Source organism: Phocoena sinus, chromosome 15 (assembly GCF_008692025.1).
Source record: "Phocoena sinus isolate mPhoSin1 chromosome 15, mPhoSin1.pri, whole genome shotgun sequence".
NCBI lineage: Eukaryota > Metazoa > Chordata > Mammalia > Artiodactyla > Phocoenidae > Phocoena > Phocoena sinus.
The window spans coordinates 80,652,482-80,667,541 of NC_045777.1; the positions used below are offsets into that span (position 1 = coordinate 80,652,482).

Genomic DNA, 15,060 nt, shown 5'->3' on the forward strand with positions numbered 1-15,060 from the left:
CTTGTCAGATGGCATCGGTCCTCGCATAGCCCCAGGAGGTGCACTGCTCCATGAATGAGGCTTCACCCCACAAAGAGGGGGTGCTCTGGGCAGAGAGGGCTCCACTGTCACTAGATGTGGGCCTTCCGGGGACGGCCTCCTGCAGCACCGGTGGGTCACCGCGGCCGGGCTTGGCAGCAGCTCTCAGCAGCCGTCACTAGGTGTTCTTGTTGGGTAATGAGGTGGGTGTCCCCATCTGGGGCAAGGCATTCCTTTATTAACAAACTGACGTCTCATCTGGGCCAGGCCCTCGGCGGGGGCGTGGGGGAGGGAGGCGGGCTGGGAAGATGGAAGTCAGCCAGACCCAGCCCTGCTGTGAGGGAGCTTGCGGAGTGCCAGCTCGGGACAAGGATATTCTAGGGAGACAATGTGGGTCCGGGGGCAGGGGGCACCAAGCCCGAAGCTTCCGGCTGGGAACACAGGGTCTTGCAACGGGAAGGGGGCTGCCGTCAGAGCAGAGCTCCCCTGGGTCCCCTCATGTGCGGTGGGGTGGCCCCAGCAAGGGTGAGCTCCGGCTAGACACGGCCTGCAGGAAGCCCTGGGTGGCATTCAGCCAGTCCCCCACCTCGGCTGAGGGCTCAGGGGAAGGTCCGAGACGCTGGGCCCCCAAGTGGACAAAAATGTCCAGGACCCCAGGCCCAGGGCAGGAGCATGGTGGGTAGGGGTCCCTCTGCCCAGAGCCCTGAGCCCTCCCCACTTCACTCTCCGTCTAGCAAAGCTGGACGCAGGCCCAGCCCAGATGCAGCGCTGCTGGGTAGAGGGTGGGGAGCCTCTGAGGGGTTCCCCTCGCTCTCCCAACCCCCCATGGGGCTCCCGGGGGGCAGAGCCAGGCCTCCCTGCCTCAGGGCCTTGTGGTCACTTTGGCTCCCAGGGGCTCCCGTCAGACACCCCTGGGGCTGGGCCTGGCCGAAGCTGACCCGGCACAGCCAGCCTCCCCAGCAGCCGCCGCCACAGGACACGAGAGCACAGCGGGGAGAGCACCTTTATTGTCAGAGGGTTACAGGTTTCCCGCCGCCTCTGACCGCCCCTCCGTGAAGACAGGCCTGCAGGAACCCACGTCTTGGCTCCCACACGGCCAGCCCTGCCTCAAGGGGGGCAGTCGAGGCCTCAAGGGCAGGGAGAGGTTACCAGGGCCTGGAGGGACCAGGCCACAGTCTCCCCGGTGCAACAAGGGCGGTGGGGACGAGTCGCTCCTGCCACGAGGGGAGATGCACCTGGGGCGGCGCCAGCACCTGTGAATGTCTGAGTTTGCGGCCGTCGCTGAGACAGCGAGAGGAGCACGAGGGCCAGCCCAGGGCACAGGGGACCCGATACCGGAGAGGCCTCGAGCGCTGTGGCCTTGAGAGCTGCTCTGGGGCACCGGGGACCTGGGTGTCTGCTGCGGAGCCTGGCTGGGACCACAGCGCCGAGCGTGGGAGCATCTCTCTCCAGCAGGGCCTGGGAATCAGGCAGCAATCCCTCTTCCTCCTTGGGACATAGGACTTGCCGTGTAACGCAGAAGTGGCCAACCCTGTAGCTTCCCAGAGAGCCTGGGAGAGGGCGGGGCTGCAGGGATGGCCCCTGGAGGGTGCACATTTGCATTAAATCCTGCCTCCTCCCGGCTCAACGGGGTCAGAGAGATTGGGACGCGCCGGTGGGCAATGCCAATTCAGTTTGAGGGTCCTTGCACCCCAACGCTCCTCTCTCACGGTCTCCAAGTCCACGTGACTGTTTTGGGTTTATTCAAGGTCTCCCTGGCCTCCAAGAGTAGCTATAGGCCAAGCTGCTCCCCAACCCGTGGAGCAGACCCCGAGCCCAGGCACGGGAGTCGAGGAAGGAGGCCCAGGGCCCCCGCAGTCTCGTGCTGGGCAGGGCCCTGCCCTCCTTCCCCGCTGGAGCCTCAGCAGCCGCCCGGCCCGACACCCGCCCTGAGTTTCCCCGTGAAGAGGGGAAGCTGGCACGGTAGAGAGAACATGGGTTCAAACCCTGCCCCAGCCATCCATGGTCTGGGGGCCTTGGGCAGGTGAGTTATCCTCTCCAAGCCTCTGTCCCCCGTGTAAAGTCGGGATAACAAGCCTACCTCCTAAGGGTTAAATGAGACAATGTAGGGAAGCTCCTCGGACAGGCCCGAACGATGCAGGGACCCAGTAAATGATGAGTATTACGACTATTCTCACAGCCCACCCGGCCCACCAGACCCCGTCTCCAGCAGGGAGTGCCGGTGAGGAGGGAAGGGACCAGGGCAGGGCTCTGGCCTCGGGCCCCCGCCCCTGGAGCTGCCATCTGTCCCCAAGGCCCCCAGCCCCCAGGAGCCAGTGTTCCTGACGATCGTCCAGGCCTGGAGCCCGGTCCCACTCGGGGTGTCCTCAGGTGCCAGTGGCTGCATAGGCCCCGGGGCTGGGTCTCTGGCGGAGTCGGGGCTTGTCCTGGAGCGCTGGCCTCTTACTTCCCGCCGCTGGCCCGGCCAGCGCTCCTCTGCCCAGGGTCGGGGCCAAGCAGGGCAGCCAGGGAGCCATCGGGTGGGGGGCCACCACGCTTCATCTTGAGGTTGGCTCTCAGAGCGGCGTCCTGGCCGGAGCCCCCGTCAGGGGAGGCCAGGGGATCTGGAAGGAGAGCAGGAGGGCGGGCTTGCGCAGGGCCTTGGGAGCAAGCAGAGCACCTTCACTTCCAGCCCCGCCAGCAACGGAAGCTCTGTGCCCAGTGAGGACACGACAAAGCAGCAGCTGGCCTCTACTCCTCACGCGTCCATTCACTCACTCCTCTTTCATCCATTCATCCGCTCATCCAGGCGCTCATGTCATTCATTCTCCCATTTGCTCATCTATCCGTTCACCAATTCACTCATTCATCCATTCTTCAACAAATGCTAACCAGGGCCAGGCTCCAGGCCCTGCAGAAGTGCCAGGGAGAGACATGGAAACCTCACCCCATAAGGGAACTAAAGGTTCAGCACTTGGTGGGGAGATAGGAAGGCAGCTTCAGGGAGGAAGAGATCCCGGAGCAGGTCCCGAAGCGGGAGCTGGTGCCCAGGAGGCCAAGGGACCAGCCTGAGCAAAGGTGCCGAGGTGGGAAAGGGCCTGGGGTAACCGGATGACGGCTGTGTGTCACTGGACACCAGGCCATGCTGGGGAGGGACTTGGGACCTGGATGTCGGTCACGGGCAGCAGGGAGCCACGGAGGGTCCCTGAGCGGGGGTGGGACAGGGCCAGACTGGCAACCAAGTGAGGGGCCACTGGGGCAGGGAGAGCAGGCACCAGAGGCAGCACCACGAGGGCGGCAGGGAGGCGGAACAGAGGGAGATCCAGACTCGGCGGCCGCCTGTGGGCCTGCCTGTCCCCAGGTCCTGGTCGCCACGCACCGTGGATCCCAATCATGTGCTCCAGGATGAGGACTCTCTCGGCCAGGATCTTCAGCGCCTCCCGCAGCTGCTGCACCCCCTCGCCCTGCCGGGGAGGAGGCAGCCAAGGTCAGGGCCGTCCCGCTTCAGTGTACTGTCCCGGCCCTCCCCACGCCCGCCACTTCCCTCCTGCCACCAACATCAGTACAACAGCCATCATAGGGCGGGCATCCCGGCGCCAGGGCTGGGGTTCGAATTACTATTCAGAGACACGGAACTTGACGCACAGAGAGGGTAACCAGAGTCCTGTGGCCACACAGCCTGGAAATGGCCGACCAGGGCTTCACACCCAGACCTGTCTGCCTCCAGCCTGGGCTCGTCCTGCTCCCATGGCTGCCTGCTGCTTCCTCTGTGTGCCCTTCTTTCCAGAAAATACTCTGCTGTGGGCAGAGCACCGAGCACGGGCCCACGGGTCGGGGGTGCTTTGCCTGTCTCCTTCCTGGCACTGCCCACCCGAGAGATTTCCGGGGTGGTCACCCGGGCAAGAAAAAGAGAGGGCAGAGCCACGGCTTCTGGAATGCCAGCAGGAGGACGCGATGATGGCACGTCTGCTTTCTGGGAGCCAGCCTACACACGGGCAAAGGACCTCGTGTGTCGAGACACGTGAATGAGCTGATTAATCGAGAAGACAGGTGACAAGGCCACTTCGAAATAAAAAGTGATGGTGGAGAGACAAGGCCCCGCCCTGGAGTCAGCAGCAAACAGGCATCTTTGGCTGGTAGAACATGACAGCTCTGTCATGACGTTCAGATTAATTTAGCTTAAAACAAAAGAAAACCAAAAGCATGCTACTGAGTTACGAGAGAGGCCTTCCCACCACAGGCCGTGAGAAGCCGGGCTGTGGGTGGCGTCTGGGATGGGGGTGTCCCAGCTAGGAGCAGGCGGTCCAGGCCCCCTCTGTCAGGACCCGGCTAAGCCTCAGTCCCTGGGTCACAGGACGCACGCCGATGAGATGCGCCGGGGGAAGTCGTGGGCATCCTCTCTGTCTCCCCATCACAAGTGACCCCCGCATCCACATCTTCCTCCCACTGCCTCCTGTGCCCACCACGGCTGCCCTGATTCCAGCCTCTTCCCCCTTCTCCAGTCCCGCAAGGACCTCTGGAATGTCCCCTGGCCCCAGCTTCACCTCTCCAGCCCAGCCCGCCTCCCGCAGCCATCCACCTCCAACCTCTGCAGATACCCCCACCCCCGGCTTAGAACCTCCCTCAGCTCACTCAGCTGTGTGCCCACTGAGCTGGCCAGCCCGCTGAGCCCTGACACTCCCACGGGACTCATTCTCAGCTTGCAAGGCCTCCCCTGCTGGCCCTACTGCCTCCGCCCCCTTAATCCATCACCCTGGTCCCCAGTCTCCTCTCCTGGTCCCAGAAGGCGTGGCTCCCCACAGCCATGCTCCCACTCCATCTGTGCCCCCTCCCCATCCCATCTTGCCCTGGACCCTGTGTGCTCCCAACCTCACTCTTTCATCGTCCTCTCCCACATCCGCATGCCCATGGATCCTTCAGTCCACCACAGCGACCTTGGGCACACCCGTGTACCAGGTGCTGTCATGGGAGAGTCCTGTCCCTGGAGAGGGACGCCACGGCTTGAAGCCTCCTTAAAAGAAAGGTCTTTTCTGCAGGTCCGTGGTTCCTCCGGCCCTCTCCGGCAGGGTCTCCCCCCGACTCAGGCCCCAGGCCGGTCAACCCATCTGTGCTACCCCATTGCAGCCAACTTCACCCTGTGCTGTAGTCGCTATTCACTCAGCTGTCTCCCCCGCTGGGCGGGACCCCGTTCACCCCGTGACCGATGCCCGGCTCAGGGCTGACGGTGTCAGTCCGGCTCTGTTGGGTACCCGCTCTCCTGCTGAGACACAGCCAAAGGGCAGGAGGGAAGCACGGGCCCAGGGGCACAGTTACCTCGGCGGTAGCTTTCTCTTCCTCTTCCCCCTTGCCGCCAGGCTCGCCCTGGGAAGAAAGTCGTGCAGTCAATGATGGGTGTGGGGTGGGGCGCTTCTCCACCCTCTCCAGCTTCTCTCCCTGGGCACCCCTGCACAGCCTGGCACAGGGTTGATTTTAGGGGCTTAATTCTGTTTCTAGGGAGGGAGGAGTCAGGTTTGGACAGGTGTTGGCCCTTCTAGGGATCACGTCCCCTGCATCTCAGATCTCTGCTTCCCTGACTCTAAAATGGGGTCAGTAACATCAGCCTCACAATAACACCTAGGTGGCCACTTACTCCTGTGTGACCTTGAGCAAGTTACCTTACCTCTCTGTGCCTCGATTTTCCCATCTCCAAAATGGAGGTAATAATAGCCTCGTAGAGCTATTAGGAGGATTAAATAAATCAATCTCAATAATAAGCTTGGAAAAGGCATGGCTTTGGAGGCTAACACTCCTGCATTTAAATCTTGGCTCTACCGTTGCCTAGCTGTGTGACCTTGGGCAAGTTGCTTAACCTCTCTGAGCCTTAGCTGCCAGTTCTGGCAAATAGGAAAAATAAAGCACTGTCTCATGGGGTCACTGTGAAGCTTAAACACGCTATGGATGAAGAGAGTTTCCATATAGAAGATGCTCAGCTGGGGCTTTGCCCCCAGCCCCATGCCCCTGACATAAGACTTGGGCACGAAGGAGGTACCCACCTCCTTGGCCCTGGAGATAGGGGCTGAGACTCATGAATTCTTATTTCCAAGAGGGGAATTAGAGGTCAGCTATCTATGTCTCTATTCCTAGAAGGTTCAGAGAAGGCAAGGGACTCTGCAGGTCACACAGCACATTAACCCAGGGGCCTGGGCTCCCTGGAAGGGACCTCAGGACTCTCATCCAAACCTTGCAACAGGAGGCTATTTCAGTCCTTACTTCATACACTCAGCGAGGGGCTCCCGCCTCCCGAAGTCACCCCTTCTCAACTTGGGCAGCTGGCACTGCACCCAGGTTGCCCGTTTCTCTCCCCCTGCCCCATCCTGGCTGGGCTGGATCCGGCCATGCCTGGGGAAGCTGGGGGGCTGAACTCAGCCAGGCCGCCTGGGGCAGACGCCCGCCCACCTGGTACCCTGGGCCTGCACCAGAGCCCATCGTCCTGGGGGTGGCCCATCCACACGGCCCCACACTTACAGGCTGCCCTGTCACGCCCCGCTCTCCAGCCAGGCCCTGTAGAAAATCAAACAAAGCAGATTAGGCTTTGCCTGCCCTTGACAACCTTTCAGTCCTCCGCTGGCCCTCCCCCTGCACTGGGCTCTGGAAATCTGAAAAATGGATCCGGGGAGGAGGGTGGTGCAGAGGAAACACGAAGGCCACAGCCGGGGGCCTCCCCAGTCCTGGCGCCCCCGCCACTGGCCTGTGAAATGGGGCAATGCCAAGTATGGTTATCACTCAGAGAAGGGGACCAGATGGCAAAGCACACATCCCCCCAGCACGCGAGAGAGGGGTCCTCAGAGAACGAGTGACAGCAATGGTGATCGTGAGGGTGCCTGCGTGGACTCCCCATCAGCGCTGATGCCCAGCCGGAAGGCTCCCCAGGGCCCCAGACCTGTGCATCCAGCCGTCCTCCAGCACCCTTCCCCGGCCAGCCAGGAGATGCCCCCCCTCAACTTCTCCAAAGTGGAACTCCCGGTTCCCCCCCCCAGACCCACCCCCACCCTGCAGTCTCTCCTCTCAGAAACGGAAACGGCTCCACGGTCCCGCGGCTGCTCCCACACACACCTTGGAGTTAACCTTCCCTTTCCCTCCCTCACCAAATTTATTCCATCAGCCAGACCTGTCAGGTTCACTTTCTAAGTATGTCTGTTCACGTTGCCATTTCCTCTGCGCTGCTGTGGCCTCCTCCCTGGTCTCCCTGCCCCACTGCCGCCTCCCCCGCCTTCCATCCCTCCCTCAATAGCCAGAGGGGCCTTGGAAAGCTGTAAATCAGGTCACGGACTCTCCCTCCCTGAACCTCGATGAGTCCCCTTTCCACTGTGACCCAAATCCACACATCAGCCCTGCAGGTAAGGCCCTGCCCACTTCCCCACCTCATCTCACCCCACGCTCTCCTCCACTCTGTATGCGCCAGGCGTTTCCCTGCTTCAAGACCTCTGCACCTGCCCTTCCCTCGACCTGGAACGCTCTCGGCATCTCTGTAGGACTTCCGGTTCCTCGGGTCTCAGTCGGAATGTCACCTCCTCCTATCTGTCACCCCCTCCTGTCACCATAGGTCCTTTCCCAGTTATTCTCTATCACGTCTGCCTCCTGCACTAGACGATCAGCTACCGGAGGGCAGGGATCCCCACGTCCTTGTTCCTGTGCCCAGTACAGTGTCTGAAGCAACTGAGGCCCCAGGACATACATTAGTTAATGAATAGCATTCATTAAGGGTCTCCGAAGAGCCTGGCATTCTCCACCTGTTTTCCCCATTATTTCTCACAACGAACCTACCCAGAAGGGATTTTTATCCTCATTTCACAGATGGGGAAACTGAGGCCCAGGGGCTCGGGGACTTGTTTAGGGTCACCCAGCTGGAAATTGGCAGAACCCAGGGCTGTCCGTCCTACTCGAGAAAGTCGGGACCGCGTGGTCCCCTGTTATTGTCCCTTCTCGCTCTTCTTTGACCCCTGACTAGGAGACATCCCTCCCCACAGACCGCCAATTCTCAGAGGCCTCGACTCCTTGGCAAGGATGGAGACAGAGACTGGGTCATCAGACTGGCCCCACCATCCACAATGAAGCCACAGTCCAGCCCACCTGGTGGCCATTCAGACATTGTCAATACTGGGACGATGGAGCCTTGGAACCCAGCTCCATCCCTGCAGTGTAGGGGCCTCGGTGGGTCCTGGCAGTGGGTCCTGGAAGGGGGCTCTTCGACACCTGTTCAGTGGGGCCCTGGGGAGCCAGGGCCATGCCGGGCACTGTCTGGTGCCCCTGGCATACCAGCCCTGGCTACAGACCCTCAGGTTTAAGGAAGGACCACCGCAAGGAGGAAAGGGGCCAAGATGCCGCCAGCCTGAAGACGCCCCAGGCTGGTGCCCGGTCACGCCGCCTCAAGCGGGGCTGGACGAGCAGCTCTGACTTGGTCCCCTTGAACCTGTTGGAATCTTGCAGGCCTTGGGTCCCCACAAGGCTGCTGTGGGCATGGTCTGCACAGCCACCCAAGGCAGCCCTGCCCGCAAGGGCCTGGAAGACCCTAAAAATCAACCAGCCGGCAGGATCAACCACCCCAAAGCACCCACTGCATTCTTGGCACTCTGCTGTCCTGCTGTGTGACTCTGGCAGGTGACAGAGTCTCTCTGAGCCTCCACCGCCCCATTGCTGCTGGGATAGAATGATGGGATCCCTTCGCATCACTGACCTGCCCTGTTGCTGTGCGCTTGGGCCTCTGGAGGAGCCCCACTGCCCCCAGCCCTTCCCGTGAGAGTATCTGTCGGCCTTTCACACGCCCCCCTCCCCCTCTTCCTGCCCTTTTGTCAGGGCTGAGCAGGCCCGGCCTGAAGGGAGGAGGGAGCCCCCAGCACCAGAGAAGCAGGAGAGACCGCGCTGCTGGCACAGGGCTCCTGGCGTGTGGAGCTCGGCCAGACGCCCCCTGCCAAGCTCCTACAGTTCCCGGGGCCTCTCCGACCCTCACCGCAGTCCCATCACTGTCACTGTGATTCTCTCTCACCCGCCCCCACCCCTTCTCTCTGGGGCCTGGGCCTGTGGCTGGGAGCCTGAGGGGCCAGGAGGGTGCTCTGGGGCGCCCAGACCCCTGGCTAAGCTGGCCACCCCACCTGACTCAGGGGCAGATCAGGTCTGAGGGCCTCCCGTCCCCCCTGCAGCCACCCCCTCCCCCAGGCCCCCGCCTGCCGGCCTGGTCTGTACCACACCCACCCTGGCTCTGCCCTACGCCGTGCACCCCACTGGCCCTTCTCCTCCACGCCGTATCCTCCTGGTGTGAAAACACGAGGGGGACAACAGAGAGAGATCAGGAGCCGTGGGACACTGGTTCTTTGACGTCTAGAACATGTGCTCTAGAGGGCTGGCCTGTGGCCCCGGGCTCCGGCTGTGTCCTCGGCTGGCGTGGCTGGTGCCCTCCCTGTGTCTGGGGAATATTTGTCAAATGTCTAAAGGGATGAATGAATGTGTGGGACTCCTGAGGTCCCAGCACCCACAGGGCCAAGGCCCGGATCCACCTCCCTTGCAGTGGGAGGGGGGGCACCTCTCAGCCACTCCACCCCACCTGGGCCTGAGTTCCAGGGACCTCGGAGCCCTCGGTCTGGACGAGGCCCAGGGGAGGGGCTGCAGGAAGCTCCATGCAGACATCCCCAGCCTCCACCCTTGCTGCCTCCACGTCCAGGACCCCCCCTCCTCCACGTGACCTCCCCCCCAGGCCCCTGGGCCCCTGCGGCACAAGGCACATCCCCCCGGCAATTTATTTCTCTTTCACTCCCTGTGACAATCCACCAGGGAGGCCCTGTACACCCCGTCTTAGCAGCTGAGGAAGCCGGAGCCCAGAGGGGCTGCCTTTCTGCCCGAGGTCACACAGCTGGGAGGCAGAGCAAGCTGGGGTTCTGGGCCGCACAGTCAGGCGTCAGAGTGGCCCCCGCACAGGCAGGTCTCCTTGAGGAGGGGCCACGGGCTGGGGTGGACGTTCTGGGATCCTGGCCCAGCTCCACCACACCCTCTGGACGACCTCGGGTGGCACCTGGGTCTCAGCTCACTGATGAACCGGGAGCCATGTTAGCATCTCCCTGGCGTAGGCGGAGTGAGCAGGAGAGGGTCTCTGCTGCTAACAAAACCAGGGCCGCACGCCTGCCTTCCCCTGGGGCCCGCCTGGACCCAGCTGGGGACCGGCCAAGGGGGCTGGCTCCTTCCTGAGCAACTGTGCTGCTAAGAAGCCCGGCTCCTCCTTTCCTGGCGAGACAATGTCCCCTCCCTTGCCATAAATGGGAAAGACCTTACCTGGGATCCCGGTGCACCTGGGGGTCCAGGGGGACCGTGTGGTCCAGGGGGACCTGCCGGCAGAGTCACAGATGGTCACCTGGGGCCAGAGAAGCCCGCTGCCCCCATCAGCTCCGGAGAGGACCTTCCCATCCTCCCACCCCAGTCCCTGCCCTGGGTCTGTCTCCACGGGCAGCAAAGGAAGGTGCGGTGAATGAATGGTGGGGGAGGGGGACACCCGCTCCCTTGGCCTCCCCTGCCCACCGCCAGAGCGGAGAGCCCACCTCCACCCACTCTCCCTGCAGCCCTGACACCACAACCAGAGCCTCATCCACGGGACCACCCCGCAGCCCCTCCCCAGCCGGCTAGTCCTCCGGCAAACCTCGAGTCTCTCCCTCCTCGGGACCTCAGACCTGACCCCTCTGAAGCCATCCTTCTTGCCTGGGTTACTGCTGCCTGACCATCTGCCCTCCATGCAGCCCCCCAGAGTGACCTTTCAAATAGGTCCGTCTCAGCCCAGCCTCCTCCACCTTCATCAGTCAGATGCCCCCTTCTGGAAAGTTCCTCTGCATCCGTGCCTTTGACGATGCTGTTGCTTCCTCCTGGAGCTTCTCCAACCCCTCCACACCCCAGCAAACTCTTTGCTACTAGTCTCAGGCTAAGCGTCACCTCCTCCAGGAAGTCTTCCAGGAACCTACCCCGCCTCTTCTCTAGGCAAAGCCCTGACAGACCAGCCGCCACCTCTGGCCACTGTCGGTTTGCATGCCTGCCCCCCACCACGGGCCAGGGAGTGCCCAGAGGGTCAGGCCAGGCCTGACGGGTGCAGCACAGGAAGTGGTGTTCCTGACTGAACTTCCCGAATGCTTGGAAGAGTGAGGCCTCCGTCCCCAGTGGCTGGCGCAGGTCTGCGCCTCTTGGGCCGCTAGGCTGTACCAATGTGCCCCCGGCACGCTTAGGGAGGACATGCAGGAAAGTGTACCCCTGGTGGGGTGACGATCTGGACTCAGTCTAGCTAAAGGACAAACACCTTCCCAGCTTACTCCCAAATACCACCTTTTAAATGGGGCCACCCCGGCCCAGCTGCTCGCCCAGCCCTGCTTTCTCAGACCCTGTGGGATTCACTGATAGTATGTGGGTACTGTTCGCCTTCTCCACTAGAATGTAAGTACCATGAGGACGGGAATCTTCGTTTGGTTTATTTAAGTATCCCAGGAACTTAGAACACTGCCCAGCTGAACAGTGCTCGGTGAATATTTCCTGAATTATGAGAGAGTGAATGAATGACAGAGAATGAGTGCCCGGGTCTGGAGCCCTAATCAAGAGGCGCCCCACCCGCCGGCCCCCAGGGCCTCTGTTGCTCGTTCATTCACAGGTAGAACCTGTCAGAGGAGACGCCCACACACCCGGGTGCCAGCCCCGCCCCACACTCCCCTCCTCCCCCAGCGAGGGTCCCATCCCATGCCCTCCCCCAGGGCCCTGCTCTCTGCCTGCAGGCCCAGGGCCTCCTGTCTCTTATGGGCACCTGCCCCACCAGCTCCCTGGGTCTCCCGCATGGCCCCCACACCGCCCGTGCAGACCCATGCCTCCCCATATCCAGAGCATCCCTGCTCCGGCTCACACGAGGGCAGCCCGGGGCTGCATCGTGTGAGTGTCAGGCCTTGTTCTGGCAGAAACACTGTGTCCAGTCCCAGGGGAGCTGCCGCCGGGAGCAAGGGGCCCCACCTCAAGCCACTGCTGGCTGGGGCAGACCCAGTGCCCTGCCAAGGCCATGACCCCCAACTGGCCCCCTCAAGGCCCCTTGGTCCAGGCCAAGCCCAGGAGGGGTTACCAGTGGAGACCAGCCTGTGCTGTTGCCCTCTGTGCTCACCTGGAGGGCCGGGGGGGCCCCGGGGCCCTGGGACGCCCGCCAGCACCGTGTCCACGGCGGCAGAGGCCAGCTGCGCGTCTGCATCTGCGGGAAGGGCAGAGCGGCCCGTGACCTGGGGGGCAGGGCCGGCGGGGCTGGGGGGCTAGAGCTGAGATCCCCCGGAGCTAGGATGGGCATGCCCGGCCCCGCTGGGCCTCACTGCAGCCCTGGTGAGCAGACGTCATTGCTCCCACGACTCGAGAGGAGCACACAGAGGCCAAATCAGAGGGCAGGGGCAGCCCCGTGGGCTCCATTTAAAGCACAAACTCCTTCCTGAACACTCCAGGCCCTTGACTCTGGCCCCACCTTGCTTACCACCCAGGCTGGACGCTCTTCCAGGGTCCACCCCACATACCCATCCTGATGTACCTGGCTAGCTCACGCCTGTGGGGCCTCCTCCAGGAAGCTCTCCTTGCCCACCCCTCTGAGCTGCAGGGCCCTGGGCTGCCTCCATCAGGGCCCCAGAGCCGGGTGGAGTCTGTCTAGTGGCCTGGGTCTCTCCAGGGTGAGCCCCGTGTGACTTCACCCTGTCCTATTCTCAGAGCCAGGACCAGACAGCCAGGCTTGGAAACGTCTGGATGGGGGTGGCTGCCTCTGCCTCTCCCTCCACTCATGGAAGCCTGGAGAGCCCTTCCATAGGCCTCACGGTGGTGGCCTTCTATCGGTGCTCAGTCCTGGCCAGCCAGGTGCCCCCACTGGGGCACCTTCACTGTCCCCAAACATTCACACCTGGGTCTTCCAAGAAAGCTGCCCTCCCTCGAGGGCTCCAGGGCTGGGGAAGGAGGGTCCTGTCTGAGGAGGGCTCCCAGCACTAGACGTGGCAGGCGGGCAGTGCCAGGTGCAGGGCATCGCGCCCAGGCCAGGACAGGCTGCAGCTCTCCTGGCCCAGGGGTGCCGGCTGCTGAGCCCTTAGACTCCCAAGGCACTTTACACGCATCATCCATTCTCCCCACTAGGGGGCACCACTGAGCCCACCGTGAGGGTGAGGCGGTTGGGTCGTCAGGGAGTTAACACTTTCTCCTGCCCCTGTACCCACTGAGGGCAGCCCAGGCCCCTCAGTCCCCTTGGAATGAGCCCCTCCCTCATGGCTGGGGCCTGTGTTTTTTCACCCCCAGAGCAACTCCATCAGGATGTATTACCACCCCTCCTCTACGGATGAGGAAACTGAGGCTCAGAGCGGGACACAGGTCTTAACGCTCAGGGGAGGGCTATCCTGCCGCGGGGCGGAGGGGGCAGAAGCACCAGGAGGAGGGGCTTGGGTTTCTCCGACAGCCGACAAAGCGGTCCCTGGGATGTTACCCATTCAGAATTTCAAGTCAATCCTGCTTCTTAAAACCCTTCACACTCCCCAGGGCCCTTAACCAAAACGATGCCCGCAGTGGGCTGCCGGCCCCACCCCCACCCCCGTCCTCGGGGCCTCCCTGGAACCGCCCTCCCCGCGCGCTGGGGCGGCTGTGTGTGTGCTCAGAGGCGCCCTCTCGCGCTAGACTGTAGCCTCTGCATGCAGGAGGCTGTTTTGCTCACGGCTGTACGAGGCGGGCGGGTAAAAACAGAGTCCCACCCGTCGTAGGTGATCCATCAACACATGTCCAGTGGCCTACAGTGAGGGGATTTGTGGAGACGACATGGGGTAACGGATGACCCGAGGCCAGGCCAGAGAGCGGAGTGACCCGTGGGGGTCAGACCCCGGGGCAGGAGCTGAGCGTGGGTTGCCGCCCCACCCCGAGTCAGTCCCCCCCTGGCGACCCCGCCCCCCCACTTGGCAGAGCCAAGGCTCCCCTCACTGACAGTCCGCTTGCTTCATGGGGTCCTCTGGGGAGGGCTGGTCCCCCCGAAGACAGGCTCAGGCCCGCCGGCCCGCCCTCCCGCCCCACCCCTCAGGCATGCCACTCACTGTCCTTGTCTGTCGGCGGCTGCAGGGAGTAGAGGACGCCTTGGGGGCCGTTTGGAGGGAGGCCTGGGCTGCCTGCTGGGCCGGGGGGGCCGGGGGGGCCGGGGCGCCCCATCTCTCCAGGAAGCCCACGGGGCCCTGGCGGCCCCAAGAGGCCTGCAGTGGGGAGGAGAGGAGTCACAGGAGGGCCGGGCCTCGTGACTGATGTAACAGAGACGAGAAGCAGACCCTGAAGGGCACGGGGCTGGCGAGAGGGCCGGTGGTGGCCTCCAGGCCCAGGGACACCCTGGAGGGCTCTTCCGGGAGCTAATAACATGACTTCCCCTTCCCAGCCCAGTGCACAGGGGACCCGGGGCAGCTGGATGGGAGGTGAGGGAGGCAGGAACCACAGAACCAGTGGGGGCTCCGGCCAGATGCCCTCTGCCCGCTCCAGGGACCTCAGCTCTGGGGAATGGGCGCCAAGGGTGGCAGCCAGCCTGGGCCAGCCCTGTACCTGCCCTGACAGAGCCCAGGAGGAGCTGGGTGGTCTCTGGAGGTGTTGTTTACATGGCTGAGCACACCCCCCAGCCCCCAGGAGCCCCCCCCCCCCCACGGAAACCAGCGCCCACAACTCCAGAAGCCTTCTCTTCCCACAGCCCGGGGCAAGACGGATCCCTAAGGTGCTTGGGGTGAAGCTGCCGTAAGGGTGGCAGTGGGAAGAAGTGAGCCTGGAGCCCCCCAAGATGGCAGTCATTATCCCCAGCAAGAAAGGGGGTGTCTGGGATGCCTCGCCTGCTCAGCCAGGGGAGAAACCCCAACCCCCTTCCCCCAGTGGACAGAGTCAGGTCGGGATGTGTGGGGGGGTGTCCTTACCAGGAGGACCCGCTGGGCCCTTCTCTCCTGCCTGGCCCCGGTCACCTTTGGAGCCTGGGGGACCTGCAGGCCCTGGTGGTCCCGTCTGTCCCGGGGGCCCTGGGGATAGAATGAAATGAGGCCTGAGAACACTGTG

The 15,060-nt window shown here is 63.1% G+C and overlaps 1 protein-coding gene across 2 annotated transcripts in view; it reads right to left on the minus strand.

Annotated features, from left to right (window-relative positions):
* Nucleotides 1-1,005: 1,005 nt before the first annotated feature.
* COL26A1 (collagen type XXVI alpha 1 chain) overlaps nucleotides 1,006-15,060 on the minus strand; it is a 174,696-nt gene continuing 160,641 nt past the window's right edge. For both annotated transcript variants that reach the window (XM_032603779.1, XM_032603778.1), the window contains exons 6-13: nucleotides 14,925-15,023; nucleotides 14,076-14,228; nucleotides 12,143-12,226; nucleotides 10,297-10,349; nucleotides 6,502-6,537; nucleotides 5,311-5,358; nucleotides 3,377-3,461; nucleotides 1,006-2,621 (exon numbers count right to left, since the gene is read on the minus strand). In XM_032603779.1, the coding sequence (XP_032459670.1) occupies nucleotides 2,461-2,621; nucleotides 3,377-3,461; nucleotides 5,311-5,358; nucleotides 6,502-6,537; nucleotides 10,297-10,349; nucleotides 12,143-12,226; nucleotides 14,076-14,228; nucleotides 14,925-15,023 (719 nt within the window). In that variant the 3' untranslated portion in view covers nucleotides 1,006-2,460. The remainder of the gene's footprint in view (nucleotides 2,622-3,376; nucleotides 3,462-5,310; nucleotides 5,359-6,501; nucleotides 6,538-10,296; nucleotides 10,350-12,142; nucleotides 12,227-14,075; nucleotides 14,229-14,924; nucleotides 15,024-15,060) is intronic.